This window comes from Perca flavescens, chromosome 15 (genome assembly GCF_004354835.1).
Source record: "Perca flavescens isolate YP-PL-M2 chromosome 15, PFLA_1.0, whole genome shotgun sequence".
In the NCBI taxonomy this organism is placed as follows: Eukaryota; Metazoa; Chordata; class Actinopteri; order Perciformes; family Percidae; genus Perca; species Perca flavescens.
Window position 1 is genome coordinate 18,983,431 of NC_041345.1, and position 24,965 is coordinate 19,008,395.

At 41.5% G+C, this 24,965-nt stretch overlaps 1 protein-coding gene across 5 annotated transcripts; it reads left to right on the top strand.

Annotated features, from left to right (window-relative positions):
• Positions 1-498: 498 nt before the first annotated feature.
• Positions 499-24,885, top strand: svilc (supervillin c). 5 transcript variants are annotated; one of them, XM_028598822.1, is made up of 33 exons: positions 499-630; positions 3,407-3,914; positions 5,091-5,246; positions 5,373-5,549; positions 6,000-6,034; positions 8,253-8,314; positions 9,367-9,512; positions 10,431-10,659; positions 10,888-11,483; positions 11,731-11,857; positions 13,465-13,512; positions 13,642-13,704; positions 14,784-14,849; positions 14,954-15,047; positions 15,290-15,322; positions 15,402-15,600; positions 16,943-17,109; positions 17,205-17,324; positions 17,420-17,556; positions 18,433-18,580; positions 18,849-18,994; positions 19,147-19,322; positions 20,311-20,455; positions 20,601-20,919; positions 21,052-21,203; positions 21,872-21,974; positions 22,069-22,276; positions 22,389-22,522; positions 22,599-22,754; positions 23,063-23,206; positions 23,297-23,409; positions 23,511-23,666; positions 23,877-24,885. In XM_028598822.1, exons 2-33 carry the CDS (start codon positions 3,649-3,651, stop codon positions 23,964-23,966), a joined length of 4,911 nt encoding a protein of 1,636 aa, XP_028454623.1. In that variant the 5' UTR covers positions 499-630; positions 3,407-3,648; the 3' UTR covers positions 23,967-24,885. The 5 variants fall into 5 exon arrangements, with proteins under 5 accessions (XP_028454623.1, XP_028454625.1, XP_028454624.1 ...); XM_028598824.1 differs by having other exon boundaries at positions 22,072-22,276; XM_028598823.1 differs by having other exon boundaries at positions 3,613-3,914.
• The last annotated feature ends 80 nt before the right edge of the window (positions 24,886-24,965 follow it).

Below are 24,965 nucleotides of genomic sequence, written 5' to 3' on the forward strand. Positions count from 1 at the left end.
TCATTTCTAGTGGTTTCTGGCTTTGCAGACAGTTTTGATTTAACTCTATGTGCCGAGGATGTAAGATGTGAGATATATATAAATGTTGAAGCAGGAGACAAAAGAGAGATGGAACATGACAGGCAGACATATTAATAAATAAGTAACATTTAAAAGTATTTTTCAAATACTTTTCTTCATCCTTTACTGATAGAATAACTAAATATAATTATTAATTCGAATATATTTAATATAATGTGTATATATACAGGGCCACACACATTTGGGTAAAAGGTGGGTCTTGGTTGAAATTGTGCTTTAGTGTTGCAAATTATTCAACAAATTCGCTAAAATTACCACAAAACAACTTACGTTAAGTGGACGTTGGGATTTTGGAGCTTCTCCTGTGAACGCCACAGCTCGACGGGACGGTTGCCATATTGGCGGCTGCTTCGTGGACAGTGGCAGGGCGTCCCAGGGTTTGGACATCTATTTATACTCTTCCCCCTTTAATACGGAGAGCCCTCCGCAGCTGCGTGTGACTACATTTGGAGCGGCAGTCCGGTGGTGAAAGGCCAGTGGGGAGGGACCGCCGGTCTGGGGAAGGACACCGGCATCACTCATGCCCACTTCTCACGGCGCGCAGTGCACGTAAGTACTTTTTTCTACATGACTCTAATAACGAATATACAGTCGAAAATGTAACTATGCGCTAGCCAGGACAAAGTTCTGAGTATTTTGTATCACGAGTCACTTATTACGATCACTCAACTGTTGGTGTTTGTTCTGTCTGATCTGCTGAAGATCGGGCAGTGAGTTGATCATGGAAGCTATGGTGTCCGGTCACTTTGTGAGCCTTGTGAGTTTTATGTAGTATTGTCTAAAAATGTTCTAAAGGCAGTGGTGCCAGAACATGTTTTACGCACAATTTACGCACGAATTACGCACGAACAAAAACCTTAAAATCTTAATACCTTATGTTTGTGTGTTACTCTTATATTTCCTAATGGACTTAATTGTAGGGTTTGCATTTTTGTTTAATTCTTTATTTCTGCTCACTATGAAATACTGCAAATACATTTTAAAGTACTTTGGTACGTTGAAGTATCTTTGTATGCTACTGTGTGTGGACATTAAATTGTGATTGTGATAGAATTTGAAATGTTCTCACCATCTATGATTTTCCCAATCCATTTTAAATAGGAGTTTGACATTATGGGTGGCTATTTATTGGACAACTTAAATCAAATGAATGTTTAATGTAAAAACTGCCATCAGAGCAGCTGTTAATGTGCTACATCCTGTGGATCCAAGTGGATTATAGTGGTTGCATGAGCAGAAAGCTGTTCTTACACTCTGCCCTGCAGCCACATGCCTTTTAACGTAGAGATCAGGCCAAAGGACAGTGCATGGCTGTGTAAACCCATTTACTGCTACACATGTCATTTGTACTCAGTCAGTGGAAATATGAAGCAAAGGCCTCTGAGAATTTGTCCTTGAATTATGGTGATCTATGGGGGGTTTCGTGCAGGTAGGCCAGCCAGGACAGGTGTAATTGGTCGGAGGATTAATCTTGGCTAGCCTTTTAATCGGGTTTACTCTGCTGCTGGACACAGGTTCTCTTGTTATGTCTGCACTTTGAGGGTAAACCAGTCTGGTAGCCTGCAGTAAACATACTGCATACCCAACACAGGTCTATAAGTGTGTGTGTTGAATGTGATACTGGAGTGTTTAAGAAATTTAATATGTTAAACTATGTGGAAGATTTGGATTGGTATCCTTAGCTTGGCACTAATGGCCTGGTGATATTTTCATTAGAACATTATACCATTGTTAAAGTTCCCCTGTTTGAGTAGGTAGAGAATGGGTCCTGTGTACTCACACCAGCTTTATTTCAGAGCTAGTGTCAACTAGTGTCACTGGATTAGAAGCCCATGATCCCTGTTGAGCCTCGATGGCTCTCCCCTCCAATTGACAATCCTCCCACTTGTTACATGACTTTAGTTCTTTAAACAAGTGTGGCCACTTACTCCTGTTTTGCCAGCAAAAACATAAAGAAGTGTGGCGTCAGTCAGACTAGGCATGCTTGTGGCTTGCTCTCTCTGGGTCTGGACAGGGAGGTGAGTTGTCCTGTTCTGGTTGTCTGACTGTTTGTTCAAAGCGCATGTGCACATGTTTTGGAGTGCCCAGACAGATACACAGTACACACATCTCTGAGCTTGTTGTCTTAAGTAGGGATCACTAAATCTTAACAGTTCAGCTCATTCAAGCTCTCTGTGGCATTGTCATTCTGGATCTACAATCTTCTTCTGGCAATGTCTGCAAATGTGGCCTTCAGTTTATTCAATGTGACATTATCTGTATATTTTGGGTGTTTCTGAGAGATGAAATAAAGACCTGACCAGGAGTTGTGCAGATTTTGACATTAATGCTCTACAATTTCTCCGTATTTCTTTCCAGCAGTCTAAGAGGAGCAGCAAACATGTTAAAATAAAAGTGGCATCTTTTATGCCTACTTTGTGAACTCTACAGCCACCAGAAGCATTCAGCCCTGCTGCAGATATATCTGTTGTACTAAGTCCGTGGCTCACGTCTCTTTGTTCTGGCTACATTGTGCTTCCTGCATCAGGAATGCTGACATCCACAGTTTTGGAAAACACACAGACACATATGCAAACACACATTTATGTTTGTACATATTAGTCACTCATTTGTGAACTTATCCGATGCGTAGCTGTTATCTTTAAATGCACATCGTGTCACATCAGCACTATTTATATGTGGCTTACCACCTTTTGCTTTATTGATGTTGTTTATTTAATTCCAGGCAACCATGATGTAGCCAACAGGGACTTTCTTTGGCTCATCTATGTGTTCGCATTGCCTGGGAACATGTCATAATTCAGATAGGTCATTATATGTGTATTTAAATAAATTTGAATCCATAGCTAATCATTTTTTTGACAGATAACATGCTCTGTATTGACACACAACAGTCAAACTGGCTGTGCAGCTTGTTGGATAACATTTGAACAAGAAGACCGACTTGTTTAGTTTAAGTTACATCCAGGGTTGTGGAATAGACCAGGAAACCTGCAGACTCAGTGCCACGGGGCCCGGACCCAGAGTGGAGCTGAGCTGCTGAGGTTTTGAGTTTCAGTGCAAGGAGAGATTCCTGCATGGCACTGCAGGCTGGTACAGGTCATCTTACATGTACACTAGCAGGAGGAGAGAAGAGGATGCACTTTTAGAAGAATTAGTTAATGTATAATGAAAGTAGGCAATCCAAAAAAATATCAATGTTGTCATAAACCTTTCAAGGAAGGTATGTGCAGACTTCTAAAGGACACATTAGTAATGTGCATGTGCTTTGTTAGCTTCTGACCTGTTTTTTTTTATTTTTTTTGCTTGCTTATTCCTCTTTCAGGAGCACTGTCTCACCCACCAAGGAACAGCTAGTTCTGCAGCCTCTGATTGGTGGACTCTCAGCAGAGAAAGTCTTTAGGTCCAATGGAATCTGAATTTTACTGGAGGAAAGTTTGGCTAACGTGTTTTGCCTTAGATGAAAAGTGGAGAACGAACAACCCATCTGCTTTCTATTCCTAAATGCCTTTTCAATTATTTGAGGAGCAGATAATCGACTGAATCCTTCTGAGGGACACGGACACCATGGAGAACCCAGTCCTGGAGCCCAGATCAGAGCGGATCGCTCGCTATAAAGCTGAGAGGAGGCGAGAACTGGCCGAGCGCTTTGGCAACATGGAGGAGCTACCTTCCAAGTGGGTGAGGAGGGATGGGAAAGAGGTGCATGACCCAGCGACTCAAGCCCATAGAGGGAATTTGAACTCAGATGGCCTCAGTGAAAGAGTTAACGGCAGAGCGCGAGGGGTTACGAATGGATTAGAGGATCCTGCAGAGTCCAACAACTTGAGAAGGTGAGTCATGTCTGCAGTGGGGGGTGACTCGATTGAGTGCGTAAACTTGACAGCAATGCAAAAGTCATAGTTTTTTTTCATGAAATCCATTTTTTTTTTTTTTTAATGAAAAATCATATGTGAATTTATCCCTGTTTAATGACAGTGATCAGTGTTGTCTTCCAGCTGGAAACGCAACACATTTTGGGTGCATACAATCTGTGTAAACATTCTTTTAAACTATAATTTCAGAACACATCTGTACAATCTGTAAATAACCAAAGAGGTTTGTGCCATGTTGATGCAGCACAGTGTAGGTGTCAGTATGTTTTCTTAAACCTGGATATGGAGGGGAACAGGTGCTTTGGGCTTAATTTGTCCAAACAACAATAAAGCAATGTGTCTGCTTCCTAACCCTGATGACACCTGTCACCTGCTTCAACCTTTTCCACTTTGACATCAATACAATACTGTAGGTGTTGGATAGATGGTTAGTATTTTGGTATAAATGTGTAGCATCATATTAATATTATCACTGAGGAGAAGGGTAATGTACCCAGAGAGAAATAATAATAATTTCATGTAGTTGTACAAGATGTATGTGGAACATAACTTTGTGATCTGTTCTATGTAAATTGTGCAAAATATGTAATGTACAAAAAGTGAGTAAGGGATCATATACGGGAATGTATTTACAAAACATTTAATATACATTCAAAACCTTTCCGAAGTTTTACAACGTAAATCCCAGTAGGTTATACTACCAGTTTTTAAACTTGGTCTGCTTCTTACCAGCAACCTTTCACCAGCTCCAGATCCTTGACTTCACCAGTTGCTCTTTGTTACTAATTTAAACTGAGAGGTCTAAATCAGTTGGTCCCAGCAGGGAGTTTTAAAGCCAGTCTGATTCTTCTTTTGCATTTCATTGGTACTCTTCTAGACACTTTATATGTGGTTTGGGTGCTATTACTTGCAGCTGGCAATATGAAACAAAGACCGGCAACCTCTTTAGTGTCAGAAAAAAAAGTACATTGACATTGACATTGAACCTTTCACGATTGGAGCTGCACATTTTTTTGGCTACTCTTGTTGGTAAGGTTCGAGATTGCACTTTTCTTTAGAAGAGCGTTCCTCACCCCACACTTCCCTCCCCACCTGCATCCTCACTTCCCTCCCCCCCGCTCCCACCCCCTCCAGGCAGGGTTCCCCGGACTCTGCCAGCATGCTGAGTGGGGAGGGGCACCTCGTTCCTCTTGGACTCGATTCCCCACAGCTTCACACTCGAGTGTCGGTGGGCCAGTTGAGAAGTGCTCTTCTGCAGCAGACGGGGAGCGGAGCGCAGCCCGAGAAAGTGTAGGGTCACCTGCATGTGTGTGATCCAGACTGTCACTGTCAGCCTGTGTACCTCTGTGTCAATACTTGTCTTTGCATCAACATATCCTTCCCTTCCTTCCTCCTCCTACTTTGTGTGGACACCAGTTGCCCTGATGCTGGGCGAGCCACGTCCTCTCTGGACCTGGCTGTGAAGCCGGGCTCTGACGGGGGGCGGCGACGCACCCGGCGCTACCTCCCCGGCGGGTTAGGTGGCGGTCGCAAAACCAGCGAACGCTTCAGGACACAGCCGATCACAGCCAATGAGATGGAGGAGAGCCACGGGTAGGGGCTGTGTGCTGTGCTGTGGTGCAAGATGAAGCACCTGGTTTGGTTTTTCCCAAAGAAGATACTGTTTGCAGTGTTTTGCTGACATATTTTTAAAGTGTCATTTGCCACTGAATTGTATAACATCTGGCAACTTTGAATAATGTCTTTTTTAACAAGGCTTTCAAATTGCTGATGGTTTGAGTTTGATATTTGCTCTTCACTAATAAAAATGCAGTCACACTTGGCCTGTGGTGTAACCGGTGCGGCACCTTTACATACATGCCCACGGCCGGGGTGGTGTGGTTTGCATGTGTTTGTGCTCAGTCATGACCTCAACAGTGTTACTTTACCAAGCATGCAAATATGATAATAACGTGCACAGGAGCTGGAGATTTAAGTCCACATCACCTCCCTGTTCATATTTCACCTGGTGACTTCATGTTTTGCCTCTTTTCACTCTTCTAGGCTGTTGGACGCAGAGGAAGAGGAGAACTGTAAAGGTGAAGCTGTTTTCCCGCCACACTTTAATCAAACAGTTTGTGTAGAGACAAACAACCTCTGTGTGTTACGCTGGCCAACAGTGACACACAGAGAGAGGTCACATTAGCATAATACTGATCACCACTGACAACACAATGATGTAAACACAATTATGGCAGGAGGGAAAGAGTTACATATTTCACATGAGATATTAAGGGGCAGCAGAAGGAACATAAACACCAGAAAAATATGGCATTCTTTTCACACACTTCTTACAAAACAAATATTTGGCGTGTGAGTCCAACTTGAACAGTTGCTTCCACAAACTCATTTAACAGCACATGGAATAAATCAGGTTATATTTATAGGCTCACAATGTTTAAACTCCTCTTTGACGACAGATTTACGTCTCACAAAACCCTGTGAGCAGGGCAGCGCTGTTAAGTCAGTCCCTCTCTTAATGTCGCCATAAAAAGATTACAAGTGCGTCTTTACAAAGATTGACCTACTGAGAATTTACACCACAACTACAAAAACAAGTAGCCATGTAAATCTAATTTCAGGCCATATATCTTCTGCCATCCACTTTACAATGTATTAACTCCACAAATACAACATAAGTTAAGGATTCATTAAGTATAGTGTCTTGATAGGATACTTAGTTAGCTACAGCCCTGCTTAGATAGTCTGTTATATACTTAGGCTAAAGTGTACACAACATTAAAATATTAATACCTAAATAAAGGTGATAAAAAATGTTTAGCGATTGTGGAACACTGTGTAATCAGTAACCAGTGTTACATTTTAATCCACTTACCAAGTAGAAAGTGACCAAGTTTAATTTAATAACTATGAAGACAACATGTAGATTAATTGAAGGTACATTTCAAAATGGAAAAAATAAATTATTCTTCACAACTGTCTGTGAAGGAAGTAGTCCTACTCAGGTCATTTCCTCTAATAAAACACTCCAAATAAAAGTCCTGCGTTCAAAATCCTACTTAGTAAAGAAGAATTATCAGTATCAAAATCCAAAGCACTGTAGTATTGTTAATACTGAAGCATCAATGTGTAAGCATCATTTTACTGTTGAGCTAGTTTTAACTTCTTTCTACTGTTAGATTGTTTAGCCCAGTGGTTCCCAACCTAGGGGTCAGACCACTTCCGAGATATTTTGTTGATTTAAATCCAGATTCATTACTTTATTGCCATGCAACTAGGTTGCTAGGAATTTGGTGCAGTGTGCTCATTACACAAAAAGACAAACAAAGCATTCATAGCAGGACAGTCCATACCCGTTAAAACACATATAGACACAATCGCCCCCCCAAATGCAAACCAGTTATCATAAAAAATAGATATATAAAGTGCCAGTGCTGAAAGGCATTCTACAAGTCAGTACAGTGTAAGAGTTATCCAGCTCTGTGTCATGGTTGTGTGGGCAGTGTGTGCAGAGGGCTTCCCTCATGGCGCCAGTGCACAGAGCTCTCCATGGAACGAAGCAGCAAAATGAAGCATTGCGCGTCATCCGATGGATTTTGGCAGACCTCTGCTCCTCCGGGCACGTTTATTTGCTCACACTGCCCACACAAAGATGACACAGAGCGGATTTTTAAAATTGGCAAAGTATCCCTTTAATAGGGTAGCAAGGAAGAAAAGTTTTAACTATTTATTTTCTATTTTTTTTACTTTTCTCTAAATTGTTTTTGTGCAAAAGATTGGATAATCTAATATAATAATAATAAAGTCTTTGGGACTCAAACATCAAAATCTAAAATGTGACTAAGGGACCCCAAACACTGCTTTTGTATAAATGCTTAACCATGTATTGTATTTTAAATAATTCTGTGTCTTATTATGTACAATCTTAATATGAAAAAGACTAGCCAATATTGCTGTAAGATAAATATAGTGGAGTAAAATGTATAATATTTCCAGTTGAAATATCATGGAGTATAAGTACAAAGTAACAGAAAATGGAAATACTCAATTTTGGTGCAATTATCTCAAAATTAAGAAATCTACTTTCCAAAATTGAGAATTCAGAGAATCACCGGAAATGACATAATTTTATCAGCCAACATTTATTTGTTCGTCAGAGTTCTTTTCAAAGCCTGTTTGATCACCAGCAACTTCCTTAACTGATAACTGTCAGTTAGTGTCTGAAGTGTGCGATGATGAATTACAAACTGTTCATGACATAATGATGTGTGACCTAATGTTTTTTTCTTCTCATAGCTGATGTGAAAACAGACGACCGAGCCAAAATGAGTGTGGCAGCCAAGATGTCTTTGTTTAAAGTGAGTCTATGTTTGTCTTGGCACAGCTAAAGGGTCCTTATTGCTGCCCAGGACCTGCTTTTTTCTGTTATATGCTGTCTAATGCCTGCTGCTAAAAATGATCTGTGTCTGTGGCTACTCCCTGCTTCTCCATCTCATATGATGGAGGTGTGTATTTACATAGTCACAGCTGAATAATTTAAGGTTTTCTGAACGTTTACTCATGACAATTAAGCTGCAATGAACTTGTCTAACCAGAATTTGCTGCCAGTATGTACTGCAAACTGAAATTCATCTAAATATAATGCCGATCTGAATTATGCTGGTGATAACTTGTCCAAATGTATTGAACAGCTAAAGGGAAAGCTCCGTCCATCATCGACAGTCACCTCAGCTACTCACCTTACAGTCTAAGATACATGGCGAGCCAGCGCTGAGCATGCAGAACACAAACCTGATCATGTTGAGGGATATGAATGGTCAAACAGGTGCAGTCTGATGCTACAGTGTGCCTGTTTGTACTTATTAAAAGAAAGACTAAATGTATAGTGTGATAAAGACACAGTTTTTTGTCTCTATACAGAAGATGAAGCACATTATGGATTTCCCCCTCAACAGTTACAATATCCATTCCTACATTTCACCACCTGCACACTTTTAGTCATGAAGCATCAGGTGAAAATGTGCCAGACACGTTATTACCATTAAAAACCTTAGCAGTGGTGTGTATAATTAGCCTGCTACTCTGTGGAGGCAGGGGGCGAGGTAACTGAAGCCAGCAGGGCTCTGGTTACACCGTGACCCGTTGGGCTGGCATTCTATCCACGTAGCCAACACGCTCCACCTTATAGCTAGTTGCTTTATTCACCGGCTATCCGACCCACTTCCCCTCCTTCCATCTGTTCATACAAATAGAACAGGAGACATCAAGAGGGGAGAGTTTTCACTGCCATTTTTGTGGTCTCACTTATTACTTATTTAGCAGAATGTTTGGGGTCCACCTGTGGAAGAGGAACAAATGTTATGGTTAGATGTCGTGTTGATATTTAAATGTTTCCCCGCATCATCTGTAGGAGCTTGAGAAGTCTGCTGCCCCTGAGGCCTCGGTCTTCCTGAAACCTCGCTCGGGCAGCGTCTCTCATGAGCGCAGGGTGCGCCGTGGCAACGACCATCGCTTTTTAACCCAGCCAATAACCTGTGAGGAAATCGTGGCAATCAGGTGGGGAAGCCTATAAGTGGCCAGATGAAGGGAGACTTTAGCTTCAGCGCTAGGAATACACACAGAGGCATATTTGGATTCTAAAAAGTTTGAAGCACAGTATTTTATTTATTTCTTCGGGACAGTGCACATTAATGAACAATCTAACATTTCTGTACAGACTGTAAATGAGCCAGGTTATAGCATAAATGCTAATTTTCACCTGTAGTCCCGAGGCAGGAAGACAACAACATACAAGATAATGCAACACAAATAATATGACAATATACAATATCAAACAAGAAACACATTAGCACACATTCAGAAACACAGTAGCACACATTCAAATATTATATAAATAAACTTTATAAACTAATATTAGCATTAACACTATTTTAGACATCCGTTCCATGGTTGTTTTTTAGCTTAGCCATTTGGGGGATGAATTTTATGTGTTTAAAAAGCAAAGCTTTGAAGAGTAGCTGCTACATTGTTAGCAACTAATTGGGATCTGAATAAAGCAAGAAAGCCAGCATTACTGTCAACAATGACATAAATATTTAAAATCTATAGTGACATTATTTTTTTAAAGGCTCATTCATTTCCTAAACCAGCTGGGCACTGTAGTTATTAGAAAACATTCCTAAAACGGAAGTAAATAGTGCATTTATTGGGGACTACTTTCAGTGGCGGAATGATACACATTTGGTGCTGTGAATATTTTAGGCAGCAGGATGGTGGGATTGATTCAAAATAAATGACAGTGCCCAGCATGTTTATGGTAATAAAGGAGCATGTCACACTTATTGGACAATGGCAGACGATATACTAGGCTACACAGGCAATACTTGTTAGTAAGATCAATTCATTATTGGTTTTGTTCTTGTCTTGTAATTATTAGCTTAAGTTTTTGTTAAGTGTGCTCATGTTTCCCTGCAGCGCCCCCAAACCAGCACCAACAGTGGAGTCCCAGTCTGTGCAGGCTGAGTCGGTGGAGGATGCGGATGAGAACTGCAAGCTGAGCATGAGTGAGAAGCTGGCCCTCTTCAACAAACTGTCCCTGCCAGGGAGGCAAGGGGGCAGCCCCGCTGATGGGCCCCCAGAGAGACGAAGGCAAAAGGGGGCTCGGTACCGCACACAACCCATCACTGTGGAGGAGGTCAACCTGGTGAGTAGCCAAACCACCTCTTTTATACAAAAAATAACAGAAAAGGCAGACAGTCAACGTCAAAGAAAGTCCTTTTAAAGAAGACAGTGATGGCTTTTAAGCTTTAAAGTTGGTTAAAAAAGTCAATAAAACACCCTCTCAGAATATATAACGTGTTTCAAAAAATCTAATACATCTTAAACAATTATCTATACCTGTTTCTCACCCTTGTGCCTTGTCCCTGTTCAGCTCCAAGAAGGCCCCGTACAGCTTCCTGCATTCTATTTGTCCCCTCATCTGTCCGACAGACAGCAGGCCTCGTCTGTCAACCTAAAACCCAGTGAGATACGCCTTTCCAAGCCAAGACCTGACACCGGTCTTGTGCCTGGGGAGCCTAGTTGCCCTACCCAGCAGGGCCAGCAGGGCCTGCAGCGCCACGACTCTGAGCCCGTCTTGAGAGGAATCCTGAAGAAGAGTTGCTCTGGAGGATCAGAGTGGAGCAGGACGGATGGCGGTCAGACGGATACACCAACCAGCCATGAACAGAATGGTGGCGGTTGTGAAGAAGCAGGGATACAAGGAAGGAGGGAGAACACAGAGCAGCAGGAAATGTCTGCAGCACCGCGGAGAGAGAGACGCAAGGCTTCAGGTGTGGAGGGAGGCTCGCTGACTGCCGCTCCCTGGAGGCAGAGGGCTCGAACCAGGAGGGAAACCATTGCCTGTACACCAATAAGAGCCTTGTCAGAGCAGGACGCTCCTCAGGAGGAGAGGCCCTGCCAGATGAAGCTGCAGGAACAGCTGGTTCCCTCTGTGGAACACAGCTCCGATACTACTGGAAGAGTTCAGTGAGTGTCTGAAATTACGTTAGATGGGCTGATACCTGCCCCATTATGAGGACAAAAATTATATTTGGGGGGGAACATTGAGTACAATGTATTTGGTGCTGCAAGAATGATCCGATTTACAGATGTCACCAGCACAAACATCATCTCTCATCAGTTTTAGGATGCAAATTGAACTGAAATAGTTTTTTTTTGTAGTATTTTGATATGTTTTGTGGTTCATATACTGTATATGTGATCTGTCTAAAAGGAAGCAGAATGAGGAAGAGAGTGTGAGGAGGATGAATGAAGAAACCCACGCCATGGGACATATTCAAGTCACACTGGCAGATGACACCGTTAAACTGCAGGAGACAACCAACACCAGCAGAATTAAAGTAAGAAACAAAGACACGTCACACTGTTAATTAATGTAAAGGTCTGTGATGACTTTGCAGAATCAGCAGCTGCTATGCCTCTTGTCTGTAAAGAGGAAACTCTCTGCCTCTCCATAATCTCTAAGCCTTTCAGAGTCCAGTTTGGAGCCAGTGGGTTTTAGACTGTCAGCAAAGAGATATAAAGTTTAATTTCACTTTTCAACATCCCATTTTTGTCCCCCTCACTTCTAAGATTTCAGTTTGATTTACTTATTAAAATCTTTCTAAACTGAATATGTATACTGTCAAGCTGCTAAAATCCAGTGGTGAGAAGAGAGATGTTGATAAAAAACATATTGATATGTTGAGATCAGGCTACATACACACTACTGTTCTACCCTCTGATCCTCTGATTGGTGGAAGTTGTACTTGCTCCCTGAGAGGAAGACCTGCATGCACTACTCCAAGAATAAAAATATTGCTAACTGTTCTGCACAGTTTTCATGTAAAACAAAAAAAAGTCATTAATCTAAAAATTGAATGTCAATCAAAGATAGATGACTATTCAAAGACACTTCTGAAACCAAACCTTCACACTTAATTTCATATTTTGTGCAGAAATTACATGGACTTAAACTAGTGTTGACACAAACACAAACTTTCATGTGCACAGCATTAATACAGTGTATTTTAGAGTAGTCTGAAATTCCCACTTGCTTTTCTGAGTTCTTGGCTGGTGTTATTGATGGTGTTAAAGATATACCCAAACATTAGCTGTTAGCAGGCATGTAGACTTCTGTCATGTCATAAAAAAGAGAAACCTGTCCTTTTGGTGCAGTCACAGTTGCCTAAATGATTGAATGAAAGAGTGAGATAGATTCGGCCGACGACGCAGGGTAGCAAGATTCCTGTCAGTATTATTTTCTTTTCAGGAAAGCACGAGGCAAGCCTCTCCACTGGTATCAAGAAAATTATACTTAACATAACTTTATATTAGCAACCACTACAAAATGTCCACATATAACTCTCTGGGAAAGCATGCTGGGCTTTGTGGTAAAAAAATTGCGTGTAGAGGTTGTTGGGTTCACTCTTCCTGCCATCCTCAAATCCAGAATGAGAAGAGGCAGGTGGTTAGATCTCTGTGTATTTGTTATTCCAATGTAACCAGATATAGCATCTCTTAGCAACAGCACTCTGGATTTGGTAGGTGCTAAATGTCTTGAGATCAGACTAAAGTTACTGGGGAATATCTCTAGACTAGTTAGTGTTTATGTACTGAGAGGGGTTTGACTGCCTCAGAGCATTATGTGAAATGTAAACACACTGATTATTCTGGTGGTTAAATGTTGACCCTTTTATGACCTTATAATCTCAGCTGCACTGTGGTGTGTGTGTGTGTGTGTGTGTGTGTGTGTGTGTGTGTGTGTGTGTGTGTGTGTGTGTGTGTGTGTGTGTGTGTGTGTGTGTGTGTGTGTGTGTGTGTGTGTGTGTGTGTGTGTCTACATCTATGTGTGTGTATTCATTTTCCTTTCTTGTTCTGTTAGTTTCTGTGTGTACTCGTAGCAACATTTTAATTTGTCATTTTCTTATTACCTACCCCCTGTTCCCCCCCATATTGCCCTCTGCAGGAAGGGACAGAAAACCTTTATGTGGAGAGTGTCAACCCTCAGTGCTGGGTAAGTCCTCCACTAATGCTTTGAAATGCATAGATTCTTCTAAATCTCCATAGTGAAGATTTTAGGCATTACTAATTTTACCATAGCTTTAGCGTGCCCCTCTCTCTTCTAATTCCTCTTCTCTCCCAGGAACCCGTCTTTGCCTCTGTCTATTCTAGCAGTACACCCCAATATATCATGTGTTTCAATCAGGTAATTGTCTGATCCGCTGCATGGCAGATTAATGGCGCTTTTTTTTTTTTTTGGTTTGCAGTGTTTTGTATGCAGTGAAAAGTTTTGTCATCGCACAGTTTCACGTGGCTGTGATGTTTACAGATGTGTGAAGTTTCACTCGCGCTAACGAGTGTTTTTCTCTTCTGAAGTGATACATCGCAGTTTCCATTTTGTTTCTGTTAATCCTGTGCTTTTACTCTTGTAGTTCTCTCACACTTGTGGTTCATAATTTGTTTTTCTGTCAGACCTCCCCACCCAACCTTCCCAATTTGATTTTTAACAACCTGCAACAATACTGGAGAAACTTGTTACAAAAAAGTTCCAAGTTCGAGTTTTATTAACATTATCAACACACATTCATGTTTCCCATCAGATAAAAAAAAAGAAAAGGGGATCAAACTTTATTCTTAATTGTCACATACACACAGTACAATGTATTGGAATTGTATTACTGCATTTAACCCATCCTAAGTATTAGGAGGAATGGACAGCTATACATACAGTGTCCGGGGAGCAACTTGGGGTTCAGTGTCTTGCTCAGGGACACTTTGACATGTGGCTGGATGACCTGTGATTGATCTGCCAACCTTGTGGTTGAGGGGCAACCATTTTGCCTCCGGGCCACAAGCCACCCCATTCTGTTGCTCAAATGGGGTTTTTAGACACAAATAGTCTCTCCTGTTGTATTGACAGTATATATATATTTAATAAATATTTTGGATTTGACTGATGAAATGTGCCATAATGCGCCATGTGCAAAATGTGCCGAAATGACAAAATAGTACACAAAGCAACAGGAAGCAGCAAAACATTGAATATGTATATATATATATATATATATATATATATATATATATAGAGCAACATAAAACAATAAGTTGTTTTGCTGCCTAAATACATTTTATATCTTGATAGCTTTTCTATCTTGTTCCTAAATATTCAGATTCATTCAACTTTTGTTCTGCATCATACAGTATTTTCCCCCTGATCATGCACAGTCCCACTCTAAAGAGCTCACCTGTTACCTTATTATCCATGTATTCTCTTTTCATCCTCAGACAAATCTGTCCTTTGAGGCACAAGAAGTCTCCTCTCCTACCAAGAACCAGATTCAGCCTCAGAAGGTGATGCTGATTTGATTAAATCTTTTAATATTTGTTGACGTTTTACAATCTACAGAAGAGCTCATCTGTGTCTTACAATAACACATTTTATTCTGGCTGTATAGTCTAAGGAAGTTGATGACAAGATGGACCAAGTCGAGGAATTGAATACAGAGCAGAAAAGGAAAAATCAAGAGGCTGGATGTATGGCCAAGAGAGGTAAGTTTATTTGCTCTGGTTTACTCTCATTATCTGTCTTTACCTCAGGAGGTTTGTGTCTCTGACTCATGCACTTTGTGTTTACCACCTGTTTCATCAGAATCAGACAGAAATGACACCTCTCATAAAAAGGGCATGTTGAAGCTCCAACTCATATGAAGTTTAGAGCTGCATTAGTTCATATGATGAAAACCAGTTTCTTGTTTGCTTTTCTCTAAATTGTTGCTCTGTTTGCTTAACAGAGATCTCCATGCAGACTGGGATAGAGTTTGAAGGTAAGATCACGTAAAGGCTCAGCGATATAAGTTGTTTATAGTATTTTAAGTTAACATTTCCTGTCCCGTCCTCCTGCAGATCCACAGAGCTCTGCGCTCTCAGCGGCTCCACATGAGGTGAAGGAGGAGACGCCGGTGGATGAATCAAACACGTTTGATGCTGGTTTCTACAGCGATCAGCCCTCTCCCTCCGCCTGCGCCCCCCCACCTTCTGGAGACGTCGCTGCTGCTGAGAGTGAGCAGGACCTGGGTGTCCTCTGCCAGACCAACACACCCATGTGAGCCTGGTTTTACCACAGATTGTAAGATTATTGGCCTTTGCTATCGCTGTATTATAAATATCTAACAGTCAGGGATGTGATAGAGGGACCTGTCTGTTTTTAGGCATTTTCATTTGAATGGAATTTATAGTTATTTAACCAATAATCTATAGTATGCTTTAGTCTCTGACAGGTCCCATAATTAACTTGAAGATAAATTGCACCAGATCCCAAATAGTAATTATACAGTTCACTATCAGACCACTATCAGATATGTATAAAGCTTTTAAAAATTGTTTTAAAAATGGTCCCAAAAATTTACTTATGGGCCAAAAAAATCTTTGAAAAAACTAGAAATGAGGAGCTTTGTCTAAAAAGTCTGAGTGTGATTCTTAACTGCTGTCTGCGGTGACTTTTAAGTTATAAATTAAGGACTGAATCAGCCAATAGCCGGCCTCCAATGGTGATGTGTCACCATTGGCTACATGCACACCTTAATTTCTCTCCAAGATAGATATGCCTCAATATATTGAAATACACATTGAACATTCCCCATGATCATAATTATGTTGACAATATTAGATTTGGGAGATTATTTATTTATATAAATCTGAGGGATAGAGGGATAGATTTGCAAATTTAAGTGATAATCATCTGTGGAGGTCCTACATATTGTTTGTATGTGAATCAAACAGATAATCAATTAACTGTTTGTGGTTTCCTGAAACAGAGACAAGTATATTTGTTTTTACAGTGAGTCATGTCTATGTTTTCTTATTCATGGTTTCTTATTCAAATGCACCAAATTGTTTGTATTTCATAGCCCGGCCAATATGATAACTATTAACGCTTTTTAAATTTGATTTAGTTGTGGTTTATGTGCTGAATCCACCATGTCGTGATTTGGATGATTCCAACTCTTCCATGTTTATGGATATGGCAACAGACCTTGTATCTTTTTAAAGACTTGTCATCATACATTTCCAAAATATCTAGTCTTTGTTGGAAAGTGTAGCCTCTGCCTCTGGGCATGTGATACAGCCAACTGCTGGTGAATCCAAATAGGGTTAGGGAACTTAAATCATTTTAAAACTGACTCAGAAATTATTGATGGCACTTGATTTCAATGCTAAAAATAAGAGCAAAATGACTCAATGTTTGTGCACTAAGGACCAAAGTTTACTCTGTACGGCTTTATGTATTCTGGCCCTGATCACAATGACGTCACAGTGGTAGCAACACATCATTAGCAACACATCATTAGCTTTTTGATATAATAACTAATATTTAGAGCAGATCCTCATTGAGACTGTCTGTACGATCTGTGTGAAGCTGTATTTGTCCTGTATGTGTGGTGCAGACTGACCTCAGCGGTAGCAGAGCACCGGCGGTCGGTGCGTCCGTCCCGTCGGACTCAGGGCTCCAGAAACCCTCTGAGGGCTCTCGCTGCCCGGGACGACATCAGGCAGGATTATATGGGAGAGAGAGTCAACACAGCTGCTGAGGAGAGCACCCAAGCAGAGAAGAGTGAGTGGGAATATTTCCTCTTTTTTTCATGTCCTTTCTTTTTACTTTGTCTTCCTTATTCAGATTCCTTACCGTGTGTTCTTCCCTCCCCACAGAGTCCAAGAACTCCTCGGTGGCTGATTCACATCTTTCCAGATCAGAAGACCTCATCTCCTCCTCAGATGCTACCAAGTCTTCCCCTCCCTTCAGCAGCCTGATGCTCATTCACATCAAAGGTCAGAAAAGATTTGCTTCATCTGTGTGCACGAGTGTCCTCGTGATGATGTCTTTGTGTCCATGTTTTTATATTAACTAGTGCCTGTGGTGACAGGTAGGCGGCATGTCCAGGTGCGTCTGGTGGAGCCCTCAGCGCGGTCGCTGAACAGTGGAGACTGCTTCCTGCTGGTCACCCCGGAGCACTGCATCCTGTGGAGCGGAGAGTTTGCCAATGAACAAGAGAAAGCCAAGGTATCACCGAGGACAGTATCTGTGATGTTTTAATTTTCTAAGGCAGGGATCAAGACAGTATGTTGTTAGCATACGTTTACAGGATGCCAGGGTATCATGGTATAAGACATTTTGTGCCATGAAATGTGAATTTGGTGAAACTGTTTAAAGATAATTTACTTGAAAATCATATTCCCAGATGCCAAAAAAAAGTGTAACTATTTGATAAAAATTCCACATTCACATTTTTAATTTCATGCCACATAATGCATAAAATGAGAACCCAAGGAGCATTTTGTGCATGGAATGCACTTTGCAAACATGCAGTAAAATATATTAACACTGTTTCTGGAGGTAGCACTGGCAATATTGATGCTTTGTGATGCTTTCTGCTCCCAGGTTACATAATGGACTGCATCCATGTTCTCCTTTATTATGCACATAATACACAGGGTTTAGTAAGCTTACAATGGATTTCCTAAATTCCAAAATATGTACTGTATGTTTTGATTACTTTTACTTCAGTTACTTTCTGATCATTTTGCCATGTCGGACATTTCAAATGACATAAAAAAAGGTTTACAACATTTTGCAAAACTCGTGAGTGAAATTGAATTGAATTGCTGGGTTCGCAAATTCACTTTAAACTTCTGTGACACATCCTTTATTTTGATAGATGTCTATACATTACAGTTTCTGCAATCACACATATCAAAACTTGCAAGACTTGCAAATCTAAATACTATGATGCCGCCATTTTTGGATGTTATCAAAATTAAGTATGATAGAAACATTAGCAGTAGCAATATTACTGAAATAGCTATTTGAGTCACAGCATCTGATGGGTATTAGATATGGTATTAGAGATGGTATTAGAAACTGATCTTTTTTTTTTAGGCTTCTGAGCTGGCATCATCCATCCAGAGTCAGAGGGATCTCGGCTGTCAGGCCCCCCAGATGGTCCACCTGGAGGAGGGGCTGAACTGTGACAGCAGCCTAGCTGCTGACTTCTGGAGCCTTCTAGGAGGAAGGACACAATACAGAGGTTAGAGGTCAAAATGTCTGCTTCGTTAATCTCTCCCAGAGTAGATTAGATGTTTTAAAGACGACTGAGTTTTAACATTTCTGTTAACATCGGTAACAAGGACAGATTATAAAAGAACAAGACTCGCTTGTTCTTATATACATTTACAAATTAGCTGATGTTTTCATCCAATGTGACAACAAAAATGAGAACTGGAAAAAATAAGATCTGTTGGATCTGTGCACATGTGGACTGTGCAGCATGTTTTTTTGTTTGCATCTCCCTACAGGAGCCAGTGCAGAAGAGGAGGATGAGATCTACGAGCGTGGTGTGGTGGAGTCCAACTGTGTGTACAGGCTTGTGGAGAACAAACTGGTGCCTCACGAACAGGCCTGGGCTTCTATCCCCAGTATCACCCTGCTGGGCTCCAATGAGGTCAGAGGTCTCTTCTGGATTCTCCTGTTTCCTTGATCATTCGTGTCATTTACTGTGTTGTTTCTAATTGATTTTAGGTCAGACAGTCGGTTTTAATAGCTGATCATGTCATAGATTCTATGCACATACTGTACATGTCTGTGTGTGTCCAGGCCCTGGCGTTTGATTTTGGCAGTGAGGTGTACCTGTGGCATGGACAGGATGTTTCCCTCAGCAGGAAGAATGTTGCTCTCCAGCTGACTCACCAAGTGTGGGTCGGAGCTTATGACTACACCAACTGTCGAGTCAATCCACTGGATCCCACGCAGTGTAACCCGAACACACAGCTGTAAGTTCACACTGCAGGCGGTGAAGCTTTTAGTTCGTACTTCACAACGAAAAATAACAGCATATCAATATTAGGGCACATTACAAAAACAGTAGAGTACAGCTGTAAGTGTTCACTACACATATTGAACATTACGGTGCACACAATAAAAGCGATAGATGTAATTCAAACTAGACACAGTAAGGATGCAGCATTAAGTTTACTGTGCACGCAGCAAGTCTGCAGTTGGTCTTTAAAACCAAAGCAAATGGCTTGTAATCCACACTTGCACACAGCATTGTGTCCACATGACATGCTGTTGTAAGTCCACATGACACACTGACATACTGCAGCCGGCAAGGGTTAGGACAGTTGTTTAGACAAGCACGTAGACAGAAACCTGTTGAACATGTCATTCCAAAACCATGGGCATTAATTCGCTGCTATAATAGCCTCCACTTTTCTGTGAAGATTTACGAACCTGGCTGTAGGGATTTACTCCCATTCAGCCTCAAGACTATTATTGAGATTCAACACTGTTGTTGGGCAATAAAGTCTGGCTTGTAGTCATGTTCCAGTTCATCCCATAGCTGTTGGATGGGGTTGAGGTCAGGGCTCTGGCTTTGTGCAGGGGGGCACAAAGTTGAAGGCACGCCATTGTCTGAAATATCATTGTATGCGGTAGCAATAAGATTTACCAGATCATGAAAAAGAGCTGCGGAGGAAAAGGCATGTCCACATAGTTTTAGCCACTTAGTGTATACAGCCATAGGTTCTTACTCTATAAGCTCCAAAACCCCAGAATGCACCTAAATGTGCAACAATGCTAATGTAAAGAGAGTTGCATTATAACATTATAGCATAGCATGATTTAAGGGAATTATTTAGTGTTGGATTCAGTCTGAAACAAAACGGTTAGTAATTATTCCCACTGTCTATTAAGGTGCCTTATACTGTAATTCTACTTCTTATAAATGGGTTCCCTCTAAGTCTCTAACTCTGTCCTCAGGAGGGGAGAGGGGCGTCCCAGCTGGGCGTTGTTCGGTTGTGTCTCAGAGCACAGTGAGACAGCTCTGTTCAGGGAGAAGTTCCTGGACTGGACAGGCAGGAGTGGAGGCATGGAGGAAGCTGCTGCAGTGAGCAAGAAGACACAGGTTAATTCATTCAACATTTAAAAGTCAGGCTGCAGCACACACAATACTCTGGCTTGTTGATTGATACCAGGAAGATAACAGTGATTTCTCCATGTGTGGATTTTTAGGTTTTCGTTTTAGCTTTTAAACTTCCATCTCTCCACAGCCCATCCCAGTGCAGTCTTCCCAGTCCGTGTCCCTATCACCAGATGTCCTGAGCGCCTGTGACGCAAAGGCTCTAGTTTCGGGTCAGTCACTGGAAGGGGACAGCCTGGTCCATAATGTGTTGGGTGGCGTTGATGTCCAGAGGGGTCACGGGGTCATCACGCTGGAGGGAGGACGTCAGATGGAGCTGAAAACCGTTGCTGTGGACACCTGGCATGTCCAGGAGTTTGATGACAGTGAAATTCCCGTAGAAAGCACCGGACAGCTTTACGAAGGAGACTCCTACGTCATCCGCTGGACATACAGCACCAACACTGTTGGTCAGTGAGTCATGATGTCTACCTTCACTGTAGCTTATTCTGTAGATTTTGTCAGTGTGATTTGATTTGGACATGGACATAAACTACAAAAATGCCTAAAATACAAATGTAAATAGATTTTCTCTGCTGTAGATGAGATGAACAGCACTGATGAGCGTAGCAGAGGTCCCGGACAAAAAGAATACAGTGCCTTCTTCCTGTGGCGGGGCCGTGACTCCAGCGTCAGCGGACGGGACACTGCTGCTTTCCTGTCTATTGGGATAAACAACCATGAAGACTCGCAGGTGAGGCCTTCAGAACAGATCATCTACTCGTATATATATATATATGACTACACCCTAAAGCAATAACACTATAAGAACATTTACTCAAGTAGTGTATTGAAGTATTCCTTTGGTGCTTTTTTATACTTTTATTTGATCACATTTTGATGGACACAGACTTTACTTCCTTTCACTTGAGGTCTGTAGTTGGTAAATAAAATGCAGTATAAGGGGTTACGTGCAAAATACACACTGAATTGTGCTTAGCATACATTGGAGTTTAACCAGTTTGACAGATTCAAATGAGTTGGCTTTTCATAAAATGTTTTTTGCTCCGACAGCAAGCACAAGTTAATAAGATGTAGAGGAATGTTTTATTAATATTAAAAATTTAAAAATGATCATGTTGAAGATTCTATGTTGTTTGACATTATTGTTTGGCTTCTTCATTCATATATTATAGCTAAAATCAAGCAAGATTACTTCCATGTGTCCTTTTACAATATTGCTGCCTTTTAAAGGGTCCAATACCAGAAGTGCCCAGCTGAACCATAATATTTCCATAATATAAAATATTTCTATAAATTAGACATTTTTTATTTTTTACAAGTATTGAGTTATAGAGGCCAGAACTCTATGTTGACATGTTGTTGTTTACAGCCTGTGTGTTTGTTGTGTTTTTTCTGAAGGTGTTGGTACCTCAGGGAAAGGAACCTCCCTGTTTTCTGCAGCTTTTCCAGGGAGGACTGGCCATTCACAAGGGCAAGCGAGAGGAGCCCTCCACGAATGCAGGTATTGTACAGTCAGGGCATATTTCTGTCTTGCTGTACATACTGTATTTTGTTGTTTTGCTATGTGATTTAACAAAAATATATATCTGTTGTAGCAGAGTGGCGTCTGTTCTGTGTGCGAGGACAGCTTCCAGAGGAAGGCTCTCTGTTAGAAGTGGATTGCTGCTGTGCAGGCCTGAGGTCCAGGGGCTCTGTTGTCCTGCTCAATAGCCAGCAGGGAATACTGTATCTCTGGACTGGCTGTAAAGCTCCTAGCAGCTCCAGAGTGGTCAGCAAGAGGGCAGTGGAGCATCTCACTCAAATGTGAGTCACATACACTGGGCGGGCTTTTTTAAAGGATCCAGTGATTTTTTTGTTTTTTTTTAATTGAAGGGTCAAATCATTTTCCAGCTTGTGAATTTTATGTGTTTATTAGGTGTCCACTAGAGTTGGGTCTCAGTAAAAGCAGTCCTGTGACAGTGCAGGTAGTGGAGGAAGGTTCGGAGCCTGCAGACTTCTGGACAGCACTGGGACAAATGGACAGGAAGGCCTACGACTGCATGCTGCAAGGTAGAACACAGCAATTACTTTGGTTCTCTCCACCCAGAAGAGCCCTGTAAACTAAAAAAAATATCTTTCCTGTCAGATCCCGGAAAGTATAACTTTACACCTCGCCTCTTCCACCTGAGCGCCTCCTCTGGGAGTTTCCAGGCCGAAGAGCTGCTGAGTCCAACGCGGCTGCCGGGGCTCGTGATGGCAATGCCCTTTGTCCAGGAGAGTCTGTACTCTGTACCACAGCCGGGTGAGAGCACTATCAACACACACACACACACACACACACACACACACACACACACACACACACACACACACACACACACACACACACACACACACACACACACACACACACACACACAAACAAACAAATGTGTTCTTTTTTTCTGTAATCCTTCAAGTACACCAAAGTCAAACCTTTTCTTTGCTGTATCCTTTTTTTCTTGCCACCAACATCCCACAGAAACGAAATCAGTCTTAATTTGATATCAATCTGATCTACTTCCACTTTCTTGTCTAATATATCCCATAACTTTGTTGTCTGTCTGCCAGCCTTGTTCCTGCTTGACAACCGTCTGGAGGTGTACCTGTGGCAGAGGGGTCAGCCCGAGCAGACGGAGAGCTCGGCTTCAGCTTGGGGCTGCTGGCATGACGAGAGGAGGTGTGCCATGCAGATGGCATTGCAGTACTGCAAAGGTAGGAGGAAGCTGCTCGTCAGGAAAGGAAAGGGTTGCTGTTTTCTTGATGTGTTTACAAAAAAGTTGATGATTTTTCTATGTATCCCAGAGATGAACCCAAGGCGGCCACCGCAGGCCTACCTCATCTTTGAGGGGTTAGAACCTCTCACCTTCACTAACGTGTTCCCCCGCTGGGAAAGGAGCCTGGGACCCCACACACAGGTACCAACGTATATATCTATACATCTGCTGTTTTGTAGTCTAGATATGAATACAGTATGTTGCTGGCAGTCATAGCCAAATCTCGGTCTCTTGTGTGTTAGGGTGATGCGGGGCGGGTGAAGCTGACCTTGGTGCAGGACGCCCTGGCCCAGCTCATGAAGACCCAGTACCCTCTGGAGGAGCTGCTGCGGAGCCCATTACCTGAAGGAGTGGACCCCCAGCGCCTGGAAGTCTACCTGTCTGATCAAGACTTCCAGGTAAAGTGATGCAGCAGTAATGTCTTTCAACCAGCAGGCCGCAGTGTTTGCCATATTTTTTTACAAATGAAAATTAGATGCCCTTATTTTTCTAATCTGATGATAAACCCTGAGTGGAAGTTTAGTCTAAACTTTAACATTTATATTTTATTATATGAATTGATTTTTACATTGTTTCACTGTAAATAAATCAATACAATTATGTTTCAGACTATTTTGGAAATGAAGAGAGATGAATATGATTCCCTCCCAGACTGGAAGCAAATTGATCTGAAGAAAAGCAAAGGGCTTCTTTGCTAGACAGGGAAAAACAAATGGAGGCTGACTGACGCTCCTGCAGCAGAGACTGCAGTGGGGGTATTAGCACCATGTTGCTGCACAAAGGACTGCTTCCAACGTAATAAAAAGAGGAAAGAGATTCACTTTTATTTATGTCAAATTAGTATGAGTGTGTGGACTTTTTAATCAGACATTGATTTCTCTGTAGCTATTGTTCAGAGCAACAACAAAAACACATTTTCCTATGAAACATTTTATCTGTATAAATCAATGAAAGATAAAAAAAGGAGTGTGGGAGTGAGGGAAGGATACCAGTAACAAGCTGTGGTATATGGATGAGAAAACAAAGGAGTGCATAAAAAAGACCAATGCTAATAAACAATGTAAACAATAAAATAAAATAAAATAAAAGGATAACCACTTTCTAAAGGTTTCCTCTTTGATCGATACTTTTGCATCCAAACATCTCTGCATGCTCAGAGCTACAGTTTTTGCTTAATTTCAGTTAATAGATTTAAAAAAATGGCGGCTTTTCTTCCTGATTGTCACCAAAATCTTAAAACAAGTGTATTTGACTCCATAATCTATGATGTGTATTTTACAGTCGTGTGTCATATGATATACTAAATGTGGTCATGTATCTGCCAGCCTTGTGTGTACAAAGGTTTGTGCCATGTGTATTGTAGCTTAAGCCCATGTGTTCATTGTGGCTGTGGGTAATGCCTTATTAGGACTCCTTGGGGATTGAATATTAGCTATGCATGGAAGAGCAGGTAGACATGCTCCAATAACATCCCTCTGGCCCCAAAACAACATGATAATTCTGCATCTTCAACACAACGATACACAAAGATATACTGTATCTCTCTATAGTGTGTGTTAAAGCTCAATATTTCTGATAACCGCTAATGGTGATGTACTTAAAATGTCTTGCTTGGTATTTGTATAATGTCCTTATTTCTGGAGGAATGTAGATAGAAACAGCAGCTACAGTTGAATATGATAGAACATTTTACCTTT